The sequence below is a fragment of the Phacochoerus africanus genome, chromosome 11 (assembly GCF_016906955.1).
Source record: "Phacochoerus africanus isolate WHEZ1 chromosome 11, ROS_Pafr_v1, whole genome shotgun sequence".
In the NCBI taxonomy this organism is placed as follows: Eukaryota; Metazoa; Chordata; class Mammalia; order Artiodactyla; family Suidae; genus Phacochoerus; species Phacochoerus africanus.
In genome coordinates, this window is record NC_062554.1 from 107141844 (window position 1) to 107169051 (window position 27208).

At 42.1% G+C, this 27208-nt stretch overlaps 1 protein-coding gene across 1 annotated transcript in view; it reads right to left on the reverse strand.

Annotated features, from left to right (window-relative positions):
* Window positions 1-27208, reverse strand: part of LAMB4 (laminin subunit beta 4) — a 121975-nt gene that overhangs the window by 48338 nt on the left and 46429 nt on the right. Inside the window, 8 exon segments of the mRNA XM_047753933.1 lie at window positions 502-726; window positions 3247-3404; window positions 3842-4073; window positions 8203-8346; window positions 9546-9723; window positions 21464-21584; window positions 22474-22589; window positions 24571-24756. Coding sequence (XP_047609889.1) covers window positions 502-726; window positions 3247-3404; window positions 3842-4073; window positions 8203-8346; window positions 9546-9723; window positions 21464-21584; window positions 22474-22589; window positions 24571-24756 — 1360 coding nt within the window.

Here is a 27208-nt window from a genome sequence, read left to right on the forward strand (position 1 = left end):
GTCTTCCCAAAACAAGTAGTTTATCCACTTTCTTCACCCAGGAATTCAGACTTTTACAGCGATTCCCTTATGTATTTATTCAAGTCACTTGATGAGCTGTTTACAATGCAGATTCCTGGGTCTCACTTCCATAGATTCAGGTCAGTTGGTCTGAGGAAGAGCCCAGGAATCTGCATAGTGATATCCCACCCCCATTCCTGGGTGATTCTGACCCAGGGTCTGGTGGTCAACACTCTGATAAACAACACCCTGAGGCCACTAGGGCACCTGTGGGAGGCAACAGTCACAAAAGGCACACTAGTAACACCAGTGAGTACGATGAAGCTGCAGGTGCAATGCACCCATTTCTGCAGCTGAGGTCAGTACATCAGCCCATCCCTGAGGGCACTGACACTACGGACCTAACTGAAATGAGTCCTGGAGTTGCCACCACAGTTATGAGCTGCCATATAGCTGCCCTATTCCGCCCCTGCACCCCATCCCGAAGCTGGGCAGACTTACTCCTACAGGTCTGATTGCGGGCCGATCCAAAGTAACCTGGTTTGCAGAGCTGGCAGCTGGGCCCTTGTGTGTTGTGCAGACATTTAAGGCACTCCCCTGTGACTGGGCTGCAGGGCTCTGGATCAGTTACTTCAATGTTGTTGTTGCAGGCGCACGGCCGGCAGGGTGCTCCAGAAATTCTTGGATTTCCATAGAAACCAGCAGAGCATTCTCCACACTGCACACCTGAAAGAAGGTGACGTGTGTATGGGGATGTGTGCCCATGCGCGCATGCGCTAGGGGAGGCCACAGGAAGTGTTGTAAACAGAGGATAACTGGGCTCCTCTGGGCATAATGGAAGGTCACACATTTGGGATGGATAAGGAAAAGTGTTCTAAAATTAAAACAAAACATTCATTTTCATTTATCATCCATTCAGGGAATAAAAAGATGATTTGGATTTTAAAAGTCTATGATGAAGAATGGACTCTAGTCTTTCTTAAAAAAACTACAGAGTTATGGGTGCAGGATTCCTGGGTGCTTATATAACCAGGACCACCCGAGGATGCCTCCAGATCCAAAGCTAATCTCAGTCCCCTAATCTTCCTGGAGCTCCCCCACCTTCACCCAGTCCTAGAGGTGAAAGAGCAGTAGCGGAAGATAATGTGCCTGGAAGTGAAGAGGGGTGAGCAGTTGTCTCAATGTGTGAGACCTTGGTGTTTCTTCAGCACCATCCCCCCTTTCCTACACTCCTTACTCCTCCAACACAAAGCAACTGCCTTTGCTTGCCTCAAATGATGGGTCCACCCTCCACATTTTGGTTCATACCTTTTTTTTTTTTTTCCTCTTTAGAGCTGTACCCTAGGCATATGGAGGTTCCCAGGCTAGGGGTTGAATCGGAGCTACAGCTGCTGGCCTACACCACAGCCACAGCAACGCAGGATCTGAGCCACATCTGTGACCTACACCACAACTCACGGCAATGCCAGATCCTTAACCCACTGAGAAAGGCCAGGGATGGAATGTGCAACCTCATGGTTCCTAGTCGGATTCATTACCGCTGTGTTCCGAGTTGGATTCATTTCTGCTGTACCACAATGGGAACTCTGGTTCATACCATTTCTAAATGGAATGAACCAAACCATGCTCTCAGTTCTTGAGATCTGACGAACCAAGCCAGAGTGAACGTGGAGAAAAGGCTCTAAGAATTAACTAGAGACATGTGTAACCTTACAGGTAACAAAAAAGAATAAAAAAGGCCATGTAATTTATCATGATGGTAATTATCACTGAAGAAAATAGTAATGCCAAATTTTCTAGGATGATTAAATCAGGAAGATGTCACATTTTTTTTTCCTGGTTTGCATTACATATTTACACTCATGGTTAAACTATTCAAAATAAAGTTTGATTGAGTCAGACATAAATATTGAATTAATTTATGCAGTGTCTGTACAATGCCCAAAATGGTGCTTCAAGAACATCTGAAAAAATTAGTTATATCCATGAAATATCAGTAAAATGATTATTTGAAATTACATAAAGGAAGCTTTTGACTGATTTTTTCACTTTTAAATTATTTATGTTATATATATAAATACATACACACATATAACTTAATCACATATATATCTTAATTAACATCATGCTTTTATTTTAAATAAATTAATTTGGGAGTTCTTGTCATAAGTGGCTCAGTGGAAACAAACCTGACTAGTGTCCATAAGGGTGCAGGTTTGATCCCTGGCCTCGCTCATTGGGTTAAGGATCCGGTGTTGCCATGAGCTGTGGCTTAGGTCTCAGACATGGCTCAGATCCTGAATTGCTGTGGCTGTGGTGTAGGCCAGCAGCTACAGCTCTGATTCAACTCCTAGCCTGGGAACCTCCATATGCCACGAGTGCAGCCCTAAAAAGACAAAAAATAAAAGAAATTAATTTGACTTGAAGTCATTTGATCGGTTTTCCAGAGCATTAGTTTAAAACAATCGTAGGGAGGGAGTGGGATGGACAGGGAGTTTGGGGTTGGTAGATGCAAACTATTACATTTAGAATGGATAAGCAGTGAGGCCCTACATGTACAGGGAACTATATCCAGTCTCTTGGAATAGACCATGACAGAAGATAATATGAAAAAAAGAATGTACATATATATATATGACTGGGTGACTTTGCTGTACATTAGAAATTGGCACAACATTGCAAATCAACTATACTTATAATAAAAAATAAATTAAAAAATTGGGAGTTCCTGTCGTGGCGCAGTGGTTAATGAATCCGACTAGGAACCATGAGGTTGCGGGTTCGATCCCTGGTCTTGCTCAGTGGGTTAAGGATCCGGCGTTGCTGTGAGCTGTGGTGTAGGTCGCAGACGCGGCTTGGATCCCTCGTTGCTGTGGCTCTGGTGTAGGCCAGTGGCTACAGCTCTGATTGGACCCCTAGCCTGGGAATCTCCATATGCCATGAGAGCGGCCCTAGAAAAGACAAAAAAATAAAAATAAATAAATAAATAAGGCTCAGGTAATTAAAAATAAATAAATAAATAAATAATTGTAGTTCAGTGGAATGCATTTTAAATTATCATTGGCTTTTGAATCATTCATATTCTTGGTTCAGTAAAACAGCAATTTGCTAAATCATGTCTTATTACTATGAGCTTATAACCTGCACCACTCATTTCTCCAAGGCAGATAAATTATGAACATGTGATCATTTTTTAGACAGCCACATGGGGCAGAAGAAAAAACCATCACGAACTATACTGCATACCTGTATAACCTAGAAGACAACTGCAGATTACATCTGAGCTCCAAGGATTCTGATAACAGGAATGGGCAAAATACTGATTGCTTGAAGGAATGTCTGGACACAGGCAAGGACGGCAGGACAGGCCTGAAGAAGGATTTCCATAGTAACCATCGATGCATCTGTCAAGGCAATTTCTTTTTATTAAGACATTCCCAGGAAAAGCTCATGCTAGCCGGTGGATATGCTCTGCTTTAAGACAGTGTAACTCTCAACGCTCAGTATTTTAGAAGATGCTCATTGGCTCTGTAAAAGGTTTTTTTGCTTCATACTGAAAGTTTCACAGCTTAGTCATTAAACTCAATATAATAACAGTTAATTTACATACGACATTTTAGGAATATAAAAAGCAAGGTTCCAGGCAAATGCTTGTTATTGATTTAATTAGATAATACTTGGCTAAGATTTTGAAGGATGACGAAATGATGCTTTATCCTCCCCACCCACAGCCGTCATCCTGCACTTAAATACTGCTGATTCTCTGCTCAATAGCCCTTCAGAGAATGCTGTGCAATCAGAACAAATGAACAATAAATGAAAGAGCATATGAATGCCATACCTTTCACAGTTTCTCCCAGTTGTAAAACCTCCACAATTGAAGCATGACCCGGTCTCTGGATCACAAAGTTCTGGGAACCCATTACAAAGGCAGGGGCGGCAGGTGGGAAACCCAAAATAGTCCGCCAGGCACCGATCGCAACGGCGGCCAGCTACTTCTCCATGGCAGGGGCACTGTCCTGTTATTTGGTCACACACAGTACTCTTTGAGCCTTGAGGGTGGCAGTGACGGGCTGGGGAAAGCAAAGAGAAGCCTGTTGGGGTAGACCAGGTGTGCTGGTGAAAGAGGTATGGTTCTGATTTCACAATCTCTAATTTATTGTATCAACCCAATGAAGGGGCAAAATTGAATGTGTCCAGTGCTTAGAATAGAGCCTCGCATGCACTGGGTACCAGGTAAACATTTGTTAAGTAAGAATTCGCTAATTCATTCAATCAACGGTATGTCGTAGGAGCTCTTGCCATGGTGCAGTAGGTTAAGAATCTGACTGCAGTGGCTCAGGTTGCCTCAGAGGAGCGGGTTTGATCCCCAGCCCGAGGCAGTGGGTTAAAGGATCTGGTCTTGCCACAGCTGTGGTGTAGGTCACAACTGAGGCTCAGATTCAATCCCTGGCCAGGAAACTTCCATATGCCACATGTACAGCCCTAAAATAAACCAAACCAAACCAAACCACTGTATGGTGGACAACTTTTTTTTCTACTTGGGATATAATTGACATATAACATTATATTGGTTTCAAGTGTACCACATAATGATTGATGTTTGTATACACTGCAAAATGATCACTGTTATAAATCTAGTTAACATCTGCCAACATACATAGTTACCATTTTTCTGTGTGATAAGAACTTTTAAGATCTATTCTCTTAGCAACTTTCAAATAGATGGTACACTATTATTAGCTATAATCATGATGCTGTATGTTACATCTCCATGTCTTACTTATTTTATAGCTAGAAGTTTGTACCTTTTGACACCCTTCACTCATTTTGCCCACCTCCCACTCCCTGCTTCTGGCCAACACTGGTCACTATCTATGAGCTTGGTTTTTTGTTTGTTTGTTTGTTTGTTTGTTTTGTTTGTTTTGGATTCCACACATAAGTGAGATTATCCAGTATGTGTCTTTCTGTTTGACTTATTCACTTAACATAACACACTTGAAGTTTATCTGTGTTATCACAAGTGGCAATATGTCCTTTTTACGGCTAAATAATACTCCATTGCAGGTATATATCACATTTTCTGTATACACTTATGTCGGTGGAAACTTAGGTTGTTTCCATGTCTTGGCTGTTGTAAATAATGCTTCAGTGAAAATGAGGGTCCAGTGTAGCTGTTAGTTATCTGTGTGTCTTTGGAAAAAATGTCCATTCAAACATTATCCATCCTTTACCCATTTTAACTGAGTCTTATAAATGTTGTTCTTACAGAGGATCTGAACAAGTAACATGTTTTAATGACTTGAACTTCCCTGTATCTTGGGAGTCAAACTTTCAGATGATAAAACATATAAGAATTGTTCTCAAGATGGTCCGATTTTTGTTTTCCCTACACGGGATAATAGAGACTCAGTCCTTTCCTGGTACATCATCACTTTCAGCCAATCTTCCTTCTACAAAAACATGATGCCTGTTTGTTTGACAGGGTGGTACATGGAAGAAATGTTCTCTCTTTTGTATATATCCCTTTGTGTCCTCAGAACTTCATAATTTTTCTTAAAGAAAAAAAAAAACAAAAGCAATGATGGACTGAGGTACCATCTGCTGGGTAGGTAGACAACCAAGCCTAGGCAATGACCAGGAAGATGTGTCATCTCTCTGAATCATAACTGAAAAGGTATGTTCCCCTACCTGAAAGAAGGAGCAATCTACCTGGAGATTTTCATAGTCCCTAAGGCAGATTTCTGTGGTGAGCAGTATTTTCACTAATGGTTTACGTTGTGGACAGAGAACTATTTACTCTGATCATGACAGCCATGAGAACTCAGTTACCAACTGTGTATGAAGTCCCACCAAAGCCCTTATTAATGGGTGGCTTATGAAATGAGTTCCAAAGTAACTTGTGACCCCAGCATCAGCAAGGGTAGCATTCTGGTGACAGTGTTATCCCCTTTCTTGACTTCCCAATCTCATTGTCTTAGCTTTTCCAACCAATGGACTTATGTACCAGATGATAAAGCTGCATTTGCACAGCCAGTTCTATGGTGTGCCCCTATCCTCCCTGGTCCATCTATTTGTTACAGATTGCAAACTTCCCAAAGCATGAACCATGTTTTTATCATCACTCATGGTTACTAATAGAGCTCCGTACATTGCCAATGCCCACTGAACAGAAGAATGAAATATGGCAGAAAAATGTTCACTGTATTTTATCTACATAGGCAGACAGGGTTAATAATGTAGGCAGAATCCTAATTCCTCCCCTTTTAAACTCCCTACACTGATTTTCCTGCCTTCAAACCTCCCAGGTTGATGTAAACTGGTGTAGCCACTATGGAGAACAGCATGGAAGTTCCTTAAAAAAATTAAGAGAGAAATGCTGGGTCATATGGAAGTTCTATGTATAGACTTCTAAGGTATCTTCAAACTGTTCTCCATAGTGGCTGTACCAGTTTACATTCCCACCAACAGTGCAGGAGGGTTCCCTTTTCTCCACACCCCCTCCAGCACTTGTTATTTGTGGATTTATTAATGATGGCCATTCTGACTGGTGTGAGGTGCTATCTCATGGTAGTTTTGATTTGCATTTCTCTTATACTCAGTGATGTTGAGCACTTTTTCATGTGTTTGCTGGCCATCTGTATATCTTCTTTGGAGAACAGTCTATTCAGGTCTTTTGCCCATTTTTCCATTGATTGATTGGCTTTTTTGCTGTTGGGTTGTATCAGTTGTTTATATATTCTAGAGATTAAGCCCTTGTCGGTTGCATCATTTGAAGCTATTTTCTCCCATTCTGAAAGTTGTCTTTTTGTTTTCTTTTTGTTTTCCTTTGCTGTGCAAAAGCTTTTCAGTTTGATTAGGTCCCATGGGTATCTTCCATATGACCCCGCAATCCCACTCTTGGGCATATATATCCGCAATCCCACTCTTGGGCATATATATCCGGACATGCATCCACATGTTCATTGCAGCACTACTCACAATAGCCAGGACATGGAAACAACCCAAATGTCCATCAACAGATGATTGGATTCGGAAGATGTGGTATATATACACAATGGAATACTACTCAGCCATAAAAAAGAATGACATAATGCCATTTGCAGCAACATGGATGGAACTAGAGAATCTCATACTGAGTGAAATGAGCCAGAAAGACAAAGACAAATACCATATGATATCACTTATAACTGGAATCTAATAGCCAGCACAAATGAACATCTCCTCAGAAAAGAAAATCATGGACTTGGAGAAAAGACTTGTGGCTGCCTGATGGGAGGGGGAGGGAGTGGGAGGGATCGGGAGCTTGGGCTTATCAGACACAACTCAGAATAGATTTACAAGGAGATCCTGCTAAATAGCATTGAGAACTTTGTGTAGATACTCATGTTGCAACAGAACAAAGGGTGGAGAAAAAAATGTAATTGTAATGTATACATGTAAGGATAACTTGATCCCCTTGCTGTACAGTGGGAAAATAAAAAAAATTAAAAAAAAAGAGAGAAATGCCATATGATCTAGCAATCTTATTCCTGGGCATATATCCAAAGAAAACTGTAATTTGAAAAGATAAATGCACCACAACATTCACAGCAGCATTATTCACAATAGCTAAGACATGGAAGCAACCTAAATGTCCACCAACAGAGGAATGGATAAAGAAGATGTGGTACACAATGGAATATTACTCAGCCATAAAGAGTAATGAAATAATGTCATTTGCAGCAACATGGATGGAACTAGAGATTATCATACTAAATGAAGCTAGCCAGACAGTGAAAGAAAAGCATCATATGATATCACTTATATGTGGAATCTAAAAAAAAAGGATATACATGAACTTATTTACAAAACACAAACAGACTCATGGACAGAAAACAAACTTATGGTTACCAAAGTGTAAAGTGTGGGGAAGGGTAAATTAGGAGTTTTGGATTAATATATACATACTACTGTATATAGAATAGATAACCAATAAGAACCTACTGTATAGCACAGGGAACTATAATCAATATCTTGCAATAATCTATAGGGGAAAAGAATTTGAAAAAGAATATGTGTGTATATAACTGAATCTCTTTTCTGTACACCTGAAACTAACACAACATTATAAATCAACTATACTTCGATTTTAAAAAAGAGAGAAAAAACCCTCCCAGGTTGAGAACATGTCTGTTTCTCCATTCGATTTTTTCTACGTACAGTGACAGCCATGATGCCCCAAACCATAGCTTCCTATTGAGCATGTGTCACAGCAGCGGCCGGTCACACCAGGCTTACACTGGCACTGGCCTCCGAGTCGGGTGCAGTTGGGCCCCACTGAGCCTTGTGGGTGACGCTTGCAAGCTGCAAGAAACAAAAGAGAAAGTTGGAGGCAAAAGAAGTGACAGAGAAGCACCTCATTCCATTAGTAGCTTTAGTTCATGTCTTTCTCATTTGCTACCTCTCTAATCCACAACTCCCTTATCTGTTAATTGTGAAAAATATACGATCTACCTTCTGGGATTATAAGGAGTAAAGACAATAATGCCTGTGAAGTACTTAGAACACTGTTCTAAGTGCTCAATAAATACTCCTTAATAAACATAACTTAGCAATAACCATTACTTAACAAGTTAATGGCAGGCTTAAAATAAATTGCTTCAGTCATTAATTGTTCCAACGTAAGCATTATTATCATTATTTCTTTAATTCCTGATGACCTGCTTTGTTGTTTGACCACACCTTCCATGTCCCTTATTCCATGAGATTTTGAGCATCCCGAAGCCACAGCCCTGCATGGAGAAAGCATCCATCGGGAACTCAGGAAGCCCAGACTCTCATTGTGGCTGTCACTCTATAGCAGTGATTCTCAACTGGGGGGAGATTTTGCTCTCCAGGGGACATATAACAAAGTTTGGAGGCACTTTTTAAAAAATTGAAGTCTAGTTGATTTACAACATTGTGTTAGCTGCAGGTGTACAGCAAAATGTGGAGACATTTTTGGATGTCACACCGGGGAGCGGGGGAGGGTGCTCCTGGTATCACATGGGTAGAGGGCAGGGTTGCTGCTAAACATCCTGCAATGCACAGAATAGTGCCCTCTGCCCAACAACGTGATCTCCAGTCCTAAATTTCAAAAGGGCTGAAGGTGAGAAATCCTGCTCTACAGCTCAGTGAAATGGACCAGTTACTTAGTGTTTTGAACCCCAAGAGTCTCACTTATTAAATGAAGGTGCAGGGACGAAAGGCGTTGTTTAGAGTCCATTCCAGCCGTAAATGTTTTTCAGTGTTTCCAGGATTGCAAGTAAATATTTTAGGACCTTGGTTCCAGCAGTCTGGCATCCCCAAGCCAGGCTTCCCTTTTTTATACACTTCCTGCACTGCACATTCTGATTCCAACACACGGACAGACCGTTCTGTGTATCTAATTCACTGAGCAACTGCTATCAACACTGGCTGGTAGGAGTAGATGCTAAAATACATTAGATCATTTCACTCATGTTCCAAAGAGCCTTTGTTGCAGGGGGCGGTGCTTCAGGAGAGCCCATTAGACAGACACTCACCCACAGCGCCGTTGTGCAGCACGGCAGACACACTGGGTATGAGCCTTTCACATGCTCTGGGGAGCACCTGAGGTCCCATTCCCAAGGCCATTTCAACACATTTGTGCAGCTGATATTCATCTAAATCCTGCTTGCTGCAGAAATTCTCCAATGAATTGATTTGGGGAATAAGACCAAGCTTGTGAAATAATAAGAAAAGAATGCTTATGTTCATAATGGTCTCCTGTTCAAGATTCTTTTTTTTTTTTTTGCCTTTTTGCCTTTTCTAGGACCGTTCCCATGGCATATGGAGGTTCCCAGGCTAGGGGTCGAATCGGAGCTATAGCTGCCCACCTATGCCAGAGCCACAGCAATGCGGGATCTGAGCCGAGTCTGCAACCTACACCACAGCTCAGGTCAACGCCAGATCCTTAACCCACTGAGCAAGGCCAGGGGTTGAACCTGCAACCTCACGGTTCCTAGTGGGATTCGTTAACCACTGAGCCATGATGGGAACTCCTCAAGATTCTTTTTTTTTTTTTAATTTTCTTTTTTTAAAATTTTAATGATTTTTATTTTTTCGATTATAGCTGGTTTACAGTGTTCTGTCAATTTTCTACTATACAGCAAGGTGACCCAGTCACACATACATATATACATTTTTTTCTCACATTATCCTCCATCATGCTCCAGCATAAGTGGCTAGATATAGTTCCCAGTGCTATACAGCAGGATCTCATTGTTTATCCACTCCAAAGGCAATAGTTTGCATCTATTAACCCCATAAGATTCTAATTATTTAAAAATTAGATCTATGGGAGTAATGATTGAGAAGAGACTCATTCCATCCTTTAAGTTGCTTATGACTGACTTTTAAGATTTTCAGTCCATTTAAGAATAGTCATTTAAATATTTACATTTATTGACTTACAGTTAAGAAAAGAAGCCTTGTAGGGTTTTTTGTTTGTTTTGTTTTGTTTTTTTTGTTTTTGTTTTGTATTTTGTCTTTTATCTTTTCAGGGCCACACCTGCGGCACATGGAGGTTCCCAGTCCCAGGGTCCAATCAGAGCTACAGCTTGCTGGCCTATGCAAGAGCCACAAGAATGCCAGATCTGAGCTGCATCTACAACCCACAGCACAGCTCACGGCAATGCCGGATCCTTAACCCACTGAACAAGAGGGGATCGAACCTGCGAGCCATGGCTCCTAGTTGGATTCCCTTCTGCTGCTCCATGACAGGAACTCCAAGAAGACTTGATCTTTTTAGTTTATATATATATATTGTCTTTTTTTGCCTTTTTGCCTTTTCTAGGGCCACTCCCATGGCATATGGAGGTTCCCAGGCTAGGGCTCAAATTGGAGGTGTAGCCACCAGCCTACGCCAGAGCCACAGCAACGCGGGATCCGAGCCACAGCTCATGGCAATGCTGGATCCTTAACCCACTGAGCAAGGCCAGGGATCGAACCCGCAACCTCATGGATCCTAGTGGGAGTCGTTAACCACTGAGCCACGATGGGAACTCCTTAGTTTATATTTTTACTTTTTAATTTGTCTTAGATGTGAAAGAGTTTTCCTAGGCTACTTGTGATGAATTAAGAAATTACGGCTTAGACTTCTCACTCAAATGTGGAACAAGACAGGGATGCCCACTCTCACCACTGCTCTTCAACGTAGTTTTGGAAGTCCTAGCCACAGCAATTAGACAAATAAAAGAAATCAAAGGCATCCATATAGGAAGAGAAGAGATAAAACTATCACTGTATGCAGATGACATGATACTATACATAGAAAACCCGAAGGACTCAACCCCAAAACTACTTGAACTGATTCATAAATTCAGCAGAGTAGCAGGATATAAGATTAACATTCAGAAGTCAGTTGCATTTCTGTATACCAGCAATGAAATATTAGAAAAGGAATACAAAAATACAATACCTTTTTTTTTGTCTTTTGTCTTTTTTTTTTTGTTGTTGTTGTTGTTGCTATTTCTTGGGCTGCTCCCGCGGCATATGGAGGTTCCCAGGCTAGGGGTTGAATCGGAGCTGTAGCCCCCGGCCTATGCCAGAACCACAGCAACACGGGATCCGAGCCTCGTCTGCAACCTACACCACAGCTCACGGCAACGCCGGATCATTAACCCACTGAGCAAGGGCAGGGACCGAACCCGCAACCTCATGGTTCCTAGTCGGATTCGTTAACCACTGCGCCACGACGGGAACTCCCTACGACACCTTTTAAAATTGCACCTCACAAAATCAAATACCTCAGAATACACCTGACCAAGGAGGTAAAGGACCTATATGCCGAGAACTATAAAACTATAATCAAAGAAATCAAAGAAGATGTAAAGAAATGGAAAGATATTCCATGTTCCTGGATTGGAAAAATCAATATTGTAAAAATGGCCATACTACCCAAAGCAATCTACAGATTCAATGCAATCCCTATCAAATTACCCAGGACATTTTTCACAGAACTGGAACAAACAATCCAAACATTTATATGGAACCACAAAAGGCCCAGAATCGCCAAAGCAATCCTGAGAAACAAAAACCAAGCAGGAGGCATCACTCTCCCAGACTTCAAGAAATACTACAAAGCCACAGTCATCAACACAGTGTGGTACTGGTATCAAAACAGACAGACAGACCAATGGAACAGAATAGAGAACCCAGAAATAAACCCTGACACCTATGGTCAATTAATCTTTGACAAGGGAGGCAAGAACATCAAATGGGAAAAAGAAAGTCTATTCAGCAAGCATTGCTGGGAAACCTGGACAGCAGCATGCAAAGCAATGAAACTTGAACACACCCTCACACCATGCACAAAAATAAACTCCAAATGGCTGAAAGACTTAAATATACGACAGGACACCATCCAACTCCTAGAAGAAAACATAGGCAAAACACTCTCGGACATCAACCTCATGAATATTTTCTCAGGTCAGTCTCCCAAAGCAATAGACATAAGAGCAAAAATAAACCCATGGGACCTCATCAAACTGAAAAGCTTTTGCACAGCAAAGGAAACCCAAAAGAAAACAAAAAGACAACTTTCAGAATGGGAGAAAATAGTTTCAAATGATGCAACTGACAAGGGCTTAATCTCTAGAATATATAAACAACTGATACAACCCAACAGCAAAAAAGCCAATCAATCAATGGAAAAATGGGCAAAAGACCTGAATAGACATTTCTCCAAAGAAGATATACAGATGGCCAGCAAACACATGAAAAAATGCTCAACATCGCTGATTATAAGAGAAATGCAAATCAAAACTACCATGAGATATCACTTCACACCAGTCAGAATGGCCATCATTAATAAATCCACAAATAACAAGTGCTGGAGGGGCTGTGGAGAAAAGGGAACCCTCCTACACTGTTGGTGGGAATGTAAACTGGTACAGCCACTATGGAGAACAGTTTGGAGATACCTTAGAAATCTATACATAGAACTTCCATATGACCCCACAATCCCACTCTTGGGCATATATCTGGACAAAACTCTACTTAAAAGAGACACATGCACCCACATGTTCATTGCAGCACTACTCACAATAGCCAGGACATGGAAACAACCCAAATGTCCATCGACAGAGGATTGGATTCGGAAGAGGTGGTATATATACACAATGGAATACTACTCAGCCATAAAAAGAATGACATAATGCCATTTGCAGCAACATGGATGGAACTAGAGAATCTCATACTGAGTGAAATGAGCCAGAAAGACAAAGACACTATCACTTAATGCTATCACTTATAACTGGAATCTAATAGCCAGCACAAATGAACATCTCCTCAGAAAAGAAAATCATGGACTTGGAGAAAAGACTTGTGGCTGCCTGATGGGAGGGGGAGGGAGTGGGAGGGATCGGGAGCTTGGGCTTATCAGACACAATTTAGAATAGATTTACAAGGAGATCCTGCTGAGTAGCATTGAGTAGCATTGAGAACTTTGTCTAGATACTCATGCTGCAACAGAACAAAGGGTGGGGAAAAAAATGTAATTGTAATGTATACATGTAAGGATAACTTGATCCCCTTGCTGTACAGTGGGAAAAAAAAAAAAATAAATAAATAAATAAATTACGGCTTAGAGAGTGCATTCCATAGTGTTACTGTGTGTTTCCTGTGCCACATGGTATGTCCTTGTTGGTTATCCATTTTATATATAGTGGTAGGTACCTGCTAATCCCGAACTCCTAATTAGCCCCACCCCTCCATTCCCTTTGGTTATCACAAGCTTTTTTCCTCTGTGAGTCTCTTTCTGTTTTGTAAAGAAGTTCATTTGTAGAAAGATACTTTCAAAACTCAGTGTTTCCACACTTATGTTACCGCTTGGTCTCATATCCAAATATTATTAAAAATGTAATATTTCACAGATGCATTTTGGGAACTACTGGCTTAGACATACAGCTATTATGGGGAAAAGTGCATCATTTTAAATTTATCCTTCAAGAGGAATCATCTATAGTTTAATCATCTACATGAAAAAAAGCTATGCAGTTAGGTTTCTTGAGATTTCATCTAAGTTATATTATACTGTTTGAAATGTCTATTCATGGCTTGAATGATATAGTAGAGAACATGTTGCTATAGCAAACTGATCATACCAACTTGGACATTTTGAATACTAGATGGAAAAAAAGTGGGGTGTTTTTGCTTGTTTTGTTTTTTGCTTTTTAAGGCTGCACCTGTGATCCAGCTGCCAGCCTACAGTAGAGCCATAGCAACGCCAGATCCAAGCCATATTTGCAACCTACACCATAGCTCACGGCAAAGCTGGATCCTTAACTGGCTAAGCGAGGCCAGGGATCAAATATGTGTTCTCATGGATACTAGTCAGGTTCATTACTGCTGAGCCACAACAGGAACTCTGGAAAATAAGTTTTAGTTCAGCAGGGCAAGCTGGAAAGGGAACCCCAGCCCCACAGACAAATGTCCCCTGGTGTTTTTGCTTTGTCCACAATGAGTTAGTTTCCATGGGTCCCTTCCTGCAACCCTCTCTGTTCCTTTTCTTTCTGTCCCTCCACACAGTGCGGGGCAGCATCTTGAACCTGGATGACAACTGCAGTGTCTCCGCTCCTCATACCTCTAACCTCATTCTCCTGCAGGTCACTGCCTCTCATTCCTCCAGCTTCACAGAGAAAATGGACCCCAGTAATGGGGCTGGAGCCTCCTACTTCCTGCCGTCCAAATTCACGTCTCCTGACTACTCATACCTGTCCTCGCCTCTGATGGCTAGTGAAGGAGAGGTGTCACGTGGACAGGGGTCCCTCTGCTGTGCCCTCTGCCCTCAGGGAGCTTTTCTGTGGATTATGCTTGCTTTCTTAAATCTCTTCCTTTCAAACCGACTTTTAAATGCGCTTAAATCTCTCCCCTCTGTAAAATCACCTCCTTGATCTCATACATTCCTCCTGCCACTGTCCTTCCTGTGTCTGTCCCTTGACTCCTTGAGAGCCAAATTTCTTGAAAAATTGTCTCCCTCCATCCTCATGGCCTCCTCTTCCATTTACCGTTCACACCACTGCAATCCCCTCGCCGCACCCAACCCTGGATGTTGGGGTTCTTCAGGGCTCTCCTATGGGTCACCCTCTTAACCCAGACCCATTGCCTATGTGACCTTGACAGTGCCGTGTCTTTGGTTACCAGCGATGGAGTGCTGCCATCTGCGTTTTGTCTCTTGCCCACATCTCAATCATGGGACCCAGCTCTGTGTAGGACGTGCCTGTGGGTTGCCCCACAAGCTCTGCCAACCAAACCACACCTGAACCCTGCTTTCCTCTCTGTGCCTCTTGCCAGGAAATGATGCTACCATCCACCAAGCTGCTCAGTGTAGAAAACTGAAGGTCATCTTTGATACCTGCTTCTTCATTACCAAGAAGCCTGCATTACCCCAAACATCAAGTCAGTCACAAGCCTGGCCAATCTGACTGCTAACCTGTGTCTAGAATGTGTTTATTGCTCTTCACCCCCATCCCTTCCCTCATTGAGGCACCCAGATTAAGGGTGGCAGCCCCAGAGGCATCCCATCTTCCACTATTGTCTCCCCTCCCCCGTCAATTTCCTATTCTATAGTCACAGTGACTCTTTAAAAGGCATTCTGTTCTGATAAACCCCTTCTTAAAAGCTTTCAGTGGCTCCCCATTGCCTCAGGATAATATCTAAACCTCAACTCTTTTCATTTTGCTCCCTCCCTAATCTCTCAACCCAGTGGTTCTCAATAGGGGAAGTTGACCCCAGGGGGCATTTTAGAAATTCCAAAGGGTGGTTTTGGTTGTCAAGGTAATGGAGTGAGGTGTGTAACTGACATTCAGCGAGTGGGGATCAGAAATCGTTCTTACCACATGGAAAATCATCTCATTCTCTGACAGCTTTTGGATGTTCCATTGAATATCCGCAAATGAGAAATCACTGTTTATGAGTTGACAGCCTTCCTCGATGCTTTTAAAACATGTTAAACATGTTTACAACCCACCTGCTTTCACGGCTGTCTTGTATGTAGTGATTGCATGTGTAAGAGCATCTCCCCACTTGAGTACGTCTCCTGGTGTGTTTATGCGTGTGCATGTACATATTGAAGTACATGGTATTTCCTTATAAATTACTTCCCTGTTATTTCTCCCTTGTATTTGCACATCACATTGATATTATCTGGATGTTATGTGTGCAGGTAAGCTATAATGCCTGTGAATTTCACTGCAGACCAGGAAAGACTGTAATAAAATATTTGTAATAAAAAGGGGAGGTTGAGTCAGATGACACTGAGAGCCATTGCCTGAGTCCCACCAAATGACCTGTCACAGCTCCAGGTAACTGTCACAGCTCCAGGTAACTGTCACACGGTACTGTCATCTCCTGTGTTACTGTCTGCATCTCCCCTTTAAAGTGTCAGCCCTGGCGTGGCTGGGAAGGGCCTCGTCTCATCTACACCTGTGTCTACCCCAGTGTCTAATTTCCAGTAAGCGCATCATAGAAATTCATGCAGTTAAGAAGTATACATACATTCCTGGGACTGTATCTTTAAGTTGATACTAAAATGACACTGCTTTTTCTAAACACAAACCAAGAGAGGAGACATCCAGAAGGAAGCCAGATGGGGGAGGCTTGGCGGGGGGGTGGACAACCAGGAACCAGTTGTTTACAGTTCTTGGTCCAAGTCAGTTTAGAGTTGGCCCTTTCTGGCACCAAGCAGATGGAGCAGATGACAAGAGTCCTTGTCAGCTATAGGATTTTGTAATGCCATGACTCACTTCTTCTAGAAACTTCAAAGGGCTTTCTGTTTACCAAGTACAGTCCATCCCATGGTTTAAAAGAAAAATGAAAGTTTTATGTTCTAGAATGTGTAATCTCCTTTGGACTTTCGGCACATTTTTATGGATACACGTATCATGTAATCAGGGCAACAGAAAATAAAAAAAATGAACCATCTCCTCATGCTGGCCCAACAAAAGAGATTTGTGCCGAAGGAATGAACAAATCTTTCATCTGGTCTTCTTGGTAATGCATCTCCATCTTAGATGCAAATATTAATCTGGCTGTAGAGAAGAATGAACTTTGAAAAGGCCAAGTTCCAAGAAGTCCCCTATCTTCCCAGAGCAGCAAGACTGTATTAGTTGGGAATCACAAAATATATTAACGACTCCTTCAATTGGCATCCTGGGGCAGGGACTCCCAGGGACACTGCAGGTGCCCTGCCCAGATCTTCCCATCCACCAGCTGCTGTGGCGTTGGCTGCTAAAAGCTCACAGCTGTTCCTTCTCCAGAAAGCTGGACCCAGCCACTGTGTCCAGGAGGGGGTGGGAGTGGGGAGGTAGTGAGCCTGTGCCTGGTGACATGGGCACACAGAGGCCCATCATTCACCTCCAGGTGGAACTGACCCTGGGAACTTCATGCTTCAGAGCCCCATGGAGACCACATCCTCTCTGATGCCCTCTTGGTCCCCTCATTCCTCTGAGCCAACGAGCATGACCTCAGTCAACCAGGCACCCCTGAGTTCCTGCTTCTAAAGAATGTGACCTAAAAATGGGTGGTTATGGCCGCATCTGAGGTTCCAGACAGTTTGCCAAGATCAAGTGGCACTCCTCATTTTTATTTTGGTTTCAGAGTTTTCATGACAGTATATATATATACATATGAGGATGATCATTTGGTAATGGACCAAAATGCACAGAATTTAAGTTAGTTTCAAATAATCCATTTAAAAATTTTTTAATGGGAGTTCCCATCGTGGCACAGTGGAAATGAATCTGACTAGGAACCATGAGGTTGTGGGTTTGATCCCTGGCCTTGCTCAGTGGGTTAAGGATCCGGTGCTGCCTTGAGCTGTTGTGTAGGTCACAGACACGGCTCTGATCTGGCATTGATGTGGCTGTGGCGTAGGCCAGTGGCTGCAGCTCTGATTCTACCCTAGCCTGGGAACCTCCATATGCCACAGGTGTGGCCCAAAAATGACCAAAAGACAAAAAAAAAAAAAAAGAAAAGAAAAGAAAAAATTTTTAATGTAATTTAATTTTTTTCCAAATATTCTACTTCTGCATCTATCAAACATCACTGTGATGATTTTGTTTATACTCCATCTTTTTTTTTTCTTTTTTGCCTTTTTTTGCCATTTCTTAGGCCGCTCCTGCTGCATAGGAAGGTTCCCAGGCTAGGGGTTGAATTGGAGCTGCAGCCACCAGCCTATGCTAGAGCCACAGCAACGCGGGATCCAAGCCTCGTCTGCGACCTACACCACAGCTCACGGCAACACCAGATCCCCAATCCACTGAGCAAGGCCAGGGATCGAACCCGCAACCTTATGGTTCCTAGTCGGATTCGTTAACCACTGAGCCACCATGGGAACTCCTATACTCCATTTTCTGTACCAAGTGGAGAATGCTTTGAGGGAAAGAACCTGGTTGCCCCCCGCTCCCCAGAAACCAGCATGGTGCCTGGCCCACATACACTCAGAGAATGGGTGCTGAACAGGTAATTTGGATGGATATATTCAACAAAACAGCCAGTGACTACCTTAGGAATTTACAAAGTTCAGAAATACTTAAGACACAGCTTTAAAATGCAGAGGACCTCGGCTCTCATAAATTTGAGTTCCATGACAGTTATCATCACAATAATAACTTTCCTTCATGGTTAGGAGTCCTTATTTCTTCCTTTCCCTTGCTTCACACTGCCTAGGCTCCCAAGTTTCAGCTTTTTTTTTTTTTTTTCTTGAATTAAACCCGTTGGATTCGATTCTCTTTCTTTGTAACTTATACGTTGGTGCGTGAGCACAGTTTTATTTAAAGCTCCTCTGCAGAGAATATGAACTACATGGATAGAGAAATCGTGATTCTCTACACTTCCCACTCAAGAGCTGGTTTCTACTTTCCACTTCATTTCTATCATAATACGGCAGAAACCCACCACAACATTACAAGGCCCTCCAGGGGGCAGAATTTAGACCACCTTTGGGTAAGGCGCCAAATAAAATACAAATCATCCAGCTAATACTGAATTTCAGAGAAATGATGAATAATTTTTTAGTATATCTCATGCAATATTGAAGGCAATATTTGTAACCACATAATTGCATGTAATAATTACATAATTACATGATTCAGATTTCACTGGGTGTTCTGCATCTTTCCTTCCTCCCTCTCTCCCTCCTTTCTATCCTTCCTTCCTTCCTTTCCTTCTTTCTCTCTCTCTCCTAAATCTTATGATTCCACTTTTGGTAAAATAATCTTGAAACAACAGCTAGTTTTTTTCATGTTGTAATAGCTGAACTTACTGAATAAAATCTAAGATATGCCTATCTTAGGTTGATAGTAGATGATAAAATTTAAAAGTTCTGGGGTATAAATTTTAAATGTTTCTAGTTTAAAATTGAACTTTAAAGCCACAGTACACAACATATGGATATACAGCTAACTAAATCAGGAGCTAACAAACTTCCCATAAAAGGTCAGAAAGTAAATATCTTTGGCTTTGTGACTGAAAGGTCTCTGTTGCAAATACTCAACTGGATCTTTGTAGCTTGAAAGCAGCGTAGATAACATGGAAATCAGTGGGCATGACTGTGTTCCAATAAAACTTTGCAGGATGGTAGTTTGCCGATTTTAAATCACGGTATTAGAAGGTTCTCACAAATGTTTAAAAATGCAATTTTAACAAAGCAATTTAATTTTTATCCACAATATTACTTTAAACAATTCTATATCAGGAGTTATCACTGTGGCACAGTGGATTAAGGATCCGCCCTTGTATCTGTAATGGCTGGGGTCTCTGCTGAGGCACAGGTTTGATCCCTGGCTCAGCACAGTGGGTTAAGGATCCAGCATTGCTGCAACTGTTGCATGGTTTGCAGAAGCTGTGGCTCAGATTCAATCCCTGGCCTGAGAACTTCCATATACTGCTGGTTCAGGAAAAAAAAAAAAAATCCTACATCATTCTTTTCAATTTTACTGAAGGTGGGATGAAACTGGCACTTTCATGCATAACTGATGATCCTGATAATTCATTGGGGGAATGCCTTCCTGAAATTAATCTGACACACTATTAATTAATTAGTCTGACACATTAGTTCAAGAGCCACAAAACCTTGGGTAAAAAAAGACTTTTATTTTATTATTATTTTTGCGTTTTTTTGTTTGTTTGTTTTTGTTTGTTTTTGCTTTTTAGGGCCACATCCGCAGCATATGGAAGTTCCCAGGCTAGGGGTCAAATTGCAGCTGCAGCTACTGGCCTATGCCACAGCCACAGAAATGTGAGATTCGAGCCACATCTGCAACCACAGCTCATGGCAATGCTGGATCCTTAACCCACTGCGTGAGGCCAGGGATCAAACCTGAATCCTCATGGATATTAGTTGGGTTTGTTTCTGCTGAGCCACAACGGGATCTCCAAGACCATATTTTAAAACATTAAAAAAAATATGTACTAACTATACAGAATAGAGAAAAATAGAAGCGACCTATAACCACAAGTAGGGGAATGGATGAGTAAATTAAATAAATTTATTCAGGGTCCAAACTCTGCCTAGTGACGTGCATGGGCCTGAAGCTGTGCACAGAGTGAGGGGTTTAGAAGGTCCACCTGCGGCCCAACATTGAAAGATGTTTATCAAGGAAATACTATGCATGGTTCCTAAAACAGTAAAGTTACATAAGCACCACAAGAAAATTCTTATGGTATAACAGGAAGTGAAAAAACTCTGTGCACAATCTTGTCTGAACATTTGGAATATAATGATGTAAAAGCATAGTATGTATAAAATGGGGACTTACGAGATGATAATAATTAATTAATTATTGGTGGAATTTCTCCCCAAACTTTCGGTGATGCCAGTATATGGTAGTGGCCTCAGACAGGCACACTGGAATCAGGCATCTGGCTCTGATTTCTCTCTTACTAGTTCTGTGACTCTGTGCCTCAATTCTGTCATCTGTAAAATGGGAGTAAGGACAACACTTCCCTCATAGAGTCGTTGTGAAGTCTAAATAATATGTAAAAACAAAACAACAACAAAATAAAACCAAAGCAGAAGTCTACCAATGCACCTATTAATAATTCTTCATTAAAAAATTTAAAATCTCAATGTAAAAAAATTAAGACTAAAAGAACCATTAAAAATGTTAAAAATCTGAAGGAGAGGTCAGATCAGTTGGGACACTGGGACAACAGGTATAAACTGCGATTATCCCACTTATAGGAAAATAAAGAAGCTTCATTTTCCTCGCAACAAAACAAAACAAAGCTGTGATGTGCACATACTGTTCTAGGAGATTTGTAACTGTTATCAGTGACTTTCACAGAGAAGAAGTGATCATTATAATGAACCAAATACATTTCTATTTCTCAGGAAACATTTCAAAGTCAAATCCTACTTGTAGAATCATAATGGAGCTCAGTTGCAAAGGAAGAACCCACAAGGCTCTGTGATACTTACAGAGTCAACCGGGATGTGTGAGTGAGGCTGGAGCCCGCCTTCCAAAGGCTGGGAAAAATAGACATCTATGGAATATCGTACATCTGGTTCTAAACAGATGGGTGTGGGAAGCAGCACGATTCTGTATTGAGACATAAAGCAAAAATTCAGTGACAAAAAGTACAGTTATATAACCTAGGCAGCCATCGCATTTGATGTGTTCCCATGTGTACTGGGCAGTGAGTGACAGGGATGAAGGGATGAAGGCCAGGTTGAGGTCTGGACCACCTCAGGGGGGTTGGGTGAACAGTAAATGCACATTCAGATTCTCCATGGCTAATAATTCCACAGGATTATGCCAAACAGCAGAGCCTTAGAAACTGGCCGTGGGTTGTCACGACTGCTCTGGGAGAAGGTTGGAGCAAATGTCCTTCCTCCCACGCATCAGGCTAACATCGACAGGGTCTCTGTTTTATTGGCCACGGATCTCCACTGCAAAATCAGTGGCCTCCAAATCAGTAGGTTTTTCCTTCATAGGCTCTCAGCTGTTGCGATAGCTCAGGTTGACTATGGTGCTCTGATTCTTGCAGCATTTCACCTGCTCACATCTCAAGGCCGCCCGGGGAATGGGAAACAAACATTCAAGTCAGAAGATCTGGGCTGGAGAGTCCCGGCACAAGGCATGGGCGTGTTCTCATTCTTCATTTCCTCATCTACCAAAGACAAAATCTACCTTGAGGTGTTAGGAAGATTCCGATGTGACAGTAAATGCAAAGCTCAGTGTAGCACTGAGTAAACACGTACTAAATAAATGTAATAAACATATAATAAAAATATGGGCTCCTTTGCTATACCTCTTCCACCACTTAGTTTCTGCACACAAATGATGGATAGATGACAGCCTCCTAAGGAGGCTCTTCCCCCACTTAGTTTCTGGATACAAATGATGGATAGATGACAGCCTGCTAAGGAAGCCTTCAACGTTTGAGGACAGGTACCTATCCCCCGCATTGCCCCCATTCCCGGCATACCTGGAAGCTGCTGGTAGAGCAAAACGCTGAGGCTTCAGCTGCAAGGCCTTGCAGGTACAGTGCTTGCTCCCTCTGGCGGGGCTGACCACCACCCGGACCGCCCAGGCAGCTGTGGACTAGAAGGCAGCACATGAGAGCATGGACCAACGTCCTCCTAATGGAGAGTGAGTGAGATGCCTCTGCAACCCACAGCCTGCTCAGAAAAACAGGATTTAGGAGTTGAGAGAAGAGGGTCACTCCCAGTCCCAACTCACTGATGTTTGAATTGTGGTCTGAGTAGAAGGAATATTGTTTCTGGTCACTAATTCATGGCCTGGAAACACCCTGGCACATCTGACAGGTCTACTCTTTTAATCCATCTCCCAAAGAAATGACTGATATGTTCCTGGATCACAGAACAAAAATTAAATATCTGGAAGCTTTCACAAAAGGATATATACTTTTCTTGGAATAGTTCATAAAAATTAGTACATAAATTTTTATTATTTAATATTATGTTACTAGATATATTTATATGTTGTATAAATACATATAGAGACATACACACACATATAGAGAAGGAAAGAGAAAGAGACACATGCTAATTAGCTAAATTCTGGAAGGCTTACAATTTGGAAAAGTTTTTTAAAGGTGTCAAAGATATATTCTTTCTTTACAAAAATTTATGTGTATTTATATTTATATATATATTTTTTTGAAACATAGTTGATTTACAGTGCTGTGTTAATTTCTGTTGTACAGCAAAGTTATTCGGTTATACTTATATTTTTTAAGGTTATTTTCCATTGTTGTTTATCATAGGATATTGAATATATTTCCCTGAATATACAGTTTTTTTTAATGACTTTCTTGTCATATTTACAAGATCAAAGTTCCTTGGCATACCTTGCCTTTTGTTTATGAGAAACTAAGAACTATATTATATTAAGAGTTTCAGGGAGTTCCCATCATAGCTCAGAGGAAACAAATCTGCCTAGTAGCCATGAGGACACAAGTCCGATCCCTGGCCTCACTCAGCAGGTTAAGGATCTGGCACTGCCGTGCACTGTGGTGTAGGTCACAGACATGGCTTGCATCTGGTATTGCCGTGGCTGTGGCACAGGCTGGTAGCTGTGGCTCTGATTTGGCCCCCTAGCCTGGGAATTTCCATATGTTGTGAGTGAAGCCCTAAATAAAAAAGACAAAAAAAAAAAAGAGTTTCAAAGCCAATCATCAGCTCCAATCATACAACACACAGTGAACCCTTCCAGCATGTGGTCCCCAGAAGGACTGGGCTCTGAGTCCACCCCCAGCCATAAAAATACTTTTCAGGGAGATGATCTGTGGGGTTTCAGATTATCAAAGAAAAGGTTATGCAAAGAAAAGTTTAGGAACCACTGCTCTAGATCAAGTGTTTTTCTTTCTTTCTTTTCCCTCTTTTTTTTGGGGGGGTGGGGTGGGGGCATGCCTGCAGCTTGCGGAAGTTCCCAGGCCAGGGATCAAACCTGAGCCACAGCAGTAATCTGATCTGCAGCAGTAACCACACTGGATCTTTAAGCCACTGAACCACAAAGGAACTCCGAGATCAAATGTTTCTCTAATTTGCTTTCTCTTCTGTCTTAGGTATTTCTCAAAAGGTGGGGGAAGGGGTAGAAAGGTAGGAGGCAGGAAAAGCAGGTTGCTTTTAGCTTTTCTCCCTGTTTCACTCAAATCCAAGTGCAAATAAATGCCTTTTCTGCATCCCTGTGAGTTTGAATCTCTCCACATACATTAGTTTATTAAATTTTTAGAAAAGAAATGTCTCAGGAGGGTAGGATTTGCATTATTTATTTATTGTTCTTACACAAACAACCTATCACCACTTCCCGAGATCCAGTAACTTAAATACATAGCTCCTACTTCAGCATCTCTCCACGGAATAGGGTGTGTGTGCATCTGGCTCACTGTGGTGCTCTAATATCTTTAGGAAACGCTTTGGTTATAATAATCTCCAGATGTGCTGCATTTTTGCAAATCTTGTTATGAGGAATCTAGGCAAGACTGGAACAGAAACAGTAAGTTCAATTATGTATTTCATTCAGCTTTGTACCACTGCTGTAGAAGTGGAGTTAAGGATACCTGAGTCTCATAGCGAATGGCAACACCGAAGTCCATGGAGAAGGCAATGTTCTCGACAGTGAATCTCAAGCCGGCTCCCTGGAGAACCCTGGCAAATTCTGGTCCCGTCCATGTCACAGGCATCCCAGGAACTGGCTCTCGGAGAACGATGGGAACCACAGGTAGCTGGCCAAAATTCAATGAACCCTAAAATTGGAAAGGAATAAACATAGCTTTGCCTAGACTGAAGGGCTAGAAGATTTCAGAAAACAGCAAAAACAAACAAAAAAAAAAAAACCCAGCATACATTTCTTTATGTGTGTATGATCCATCTGAGTCCTGGATAAATGATTCCCACCAAGATACTGTTCAGAACACAGCAGAGAATACCGTGCCAAATCTACAGCTTTGGAACATACATTACTGTATAGAATGATTATTCGGAAAGCATGGTCACTAGGCAGCATGTGCTCATGAACTGAGTGATACCATGTTGATGACCTTGGCTTTTGTCAGGTATGACTATAGCGTTATGCCCAAAATACACAGGGAAAAGGAAATATGCCCATGCCTACTTCACGGATTTTGCCCAGCTGTGCACCATGATGAGAAAAGCCACACAGATTTATTTTGTAGGTTATTTTTTCCATGCAAAAGATCATGAGAAATGATCTTCTCCCATCTGCTCTGGGGCACATAAGTACAAAACTCCTCATGCACTTGATTGATTAGCAGCTCTGCCGGTCTCCATGCTGGATGTCAGCCTGGGGCCATCTGGACCCCATAGATCATACTTCCCTAATGACTTTTGCATCTGTCTCTCCATACTTCCAGCTTCCAGGATTCTGCCTCCTGTTGATTTTTTTTTTTTTTTTGCCTGTATCACTGCAACACCCTCTTGGCTGTTCTCTCCATAATCTCCCTAGTCCAATACATACCACACACTGCTGCCAAGGAGCATTTTCAAGCTTTCTAACTGCCAAGAGCATCACGCCCAAATTACTTTGCCTGGAGTTCAAGTTGCTCTGTAATCTACCACAAACTGCTCTTCATTTGACAAATGTTTATTTAGTAACAATTCAATCCCAGTCTCTGAATGAGAAATGCAAAGATGAATAGGACAGCGTCTCTGTCACAGAGGAGTTTAGAATCTTGGGTTGGAGACAGAAATACAAGTAAGAAATGAGACAGAAGTATATGGAAACTCGTCTCTCTGCGACGTTTTTCAAACTTTTTAAAAAAAAAACATACTCTGAAAATTGCAGGAGACACTGTAGGTACCCTTCTGGGATCCCCTTTACATGGCTGGTACACTCATCCCCCAGATGCTGTGTAACAGCTCACAATTGCCCCCTTCTCTGGAGTAATCCCCCCCTCCCCAAACTCCCACCCCAGGGCATAGCTTGCAGCTAATGACTGCCTGATAGGATGGTAGGAAAGGCTGGCCCTGTCATCTCAAGGGGCAGGGCGACTTTGTCTGCAGTTTATATCTCTGAACTTCTCTGTGGACCAATCCAAGTGTTTGTTTATTTGCTTTGTTTTGTTTTTACCTGAGACCACATCTGACTCTTTTCTCTATCTTCTTTCTTTCACTCTCTTGAAGAGTTGTCCTGAAAAACACTGCCTTCATAAATCACAGGCATCTGAATCAGATCTTGAGTGCCCTTAGGTGCTCTGTTTCTAGGACCCCTAATCTGAGTCAGTTGGAACCCCTAATCTGAGTCAGTTGGTAACAGACAGTGTACCTAGAAGCAGACTCTTAAGATGCAATCCTGGAGGTGGGTCATTTACTGTTCAGCTGGCAATGAGGACCCCAGTAGGTGCCATGTGTCACTGACCCTTGTGTAGCAGCAGAGCAGTTACTAAATCTGTCCTCTGTGGTGACCTGGCACAGGAAAAAGGGGGAAGAGGAGGCACTGACTTGAACAATATTTCTGGCATTGACAGATATGGGGGAAATTGTAGTTATAAGGACTATGGATATGGGTGGCTGGTGGATGCCATTGATGATTTGATGAAAAAAGACATCAGGTTCTGGGCAATTAATCAGCAACTTAAAGTATGAGAATCAGAAGGGCTCCTTGGTAGGATTTAAAGAGACTCTCACCTCCTTTAGTGAGAGGGCAGGAAGAGCCCAGGACCAGGCACAAGACTTAAAAGGAAGCGTTGAGGAACTTTAGGGAAGGTTGAATGCTCAGCATGGGTAAGTCACCTATGGCAAAGTCAGGCCCTTCATAGGGAAGCAGGGGGATCTTGAGACCTGGGTGGTGCAGATGAGAAACTGCTTTTTTTTTTTTTTTTTTTTGCTTTTTAGGGCCACACCTGCAGCATATGGAGGTTTCCAGGCTAGAGGTCAAATCATAGCTGCAGCTGCTGGCCTACACCACAGCCACAGCAATGTAGGATCCGAGCTGCATCTGCGATCTATACCACAGCTCATGGCAATGCCAGATCCCCAACTCACTGAACAAGGTCAGGGATGGAACTTGCATCCTCATGGATCTAATTGGATTTGGAGAATCTTGAACCCTGATGTTCTCCTGAGCACTCTTGGACTACAGAAGTAATTTACTCATCCTAGTCAGAAAATGGAGCGCCGCCTCCCCAACCCTGCCTCTACCCCTGCCGTATTTAAAGATAATGCACAAATCTCAAATGA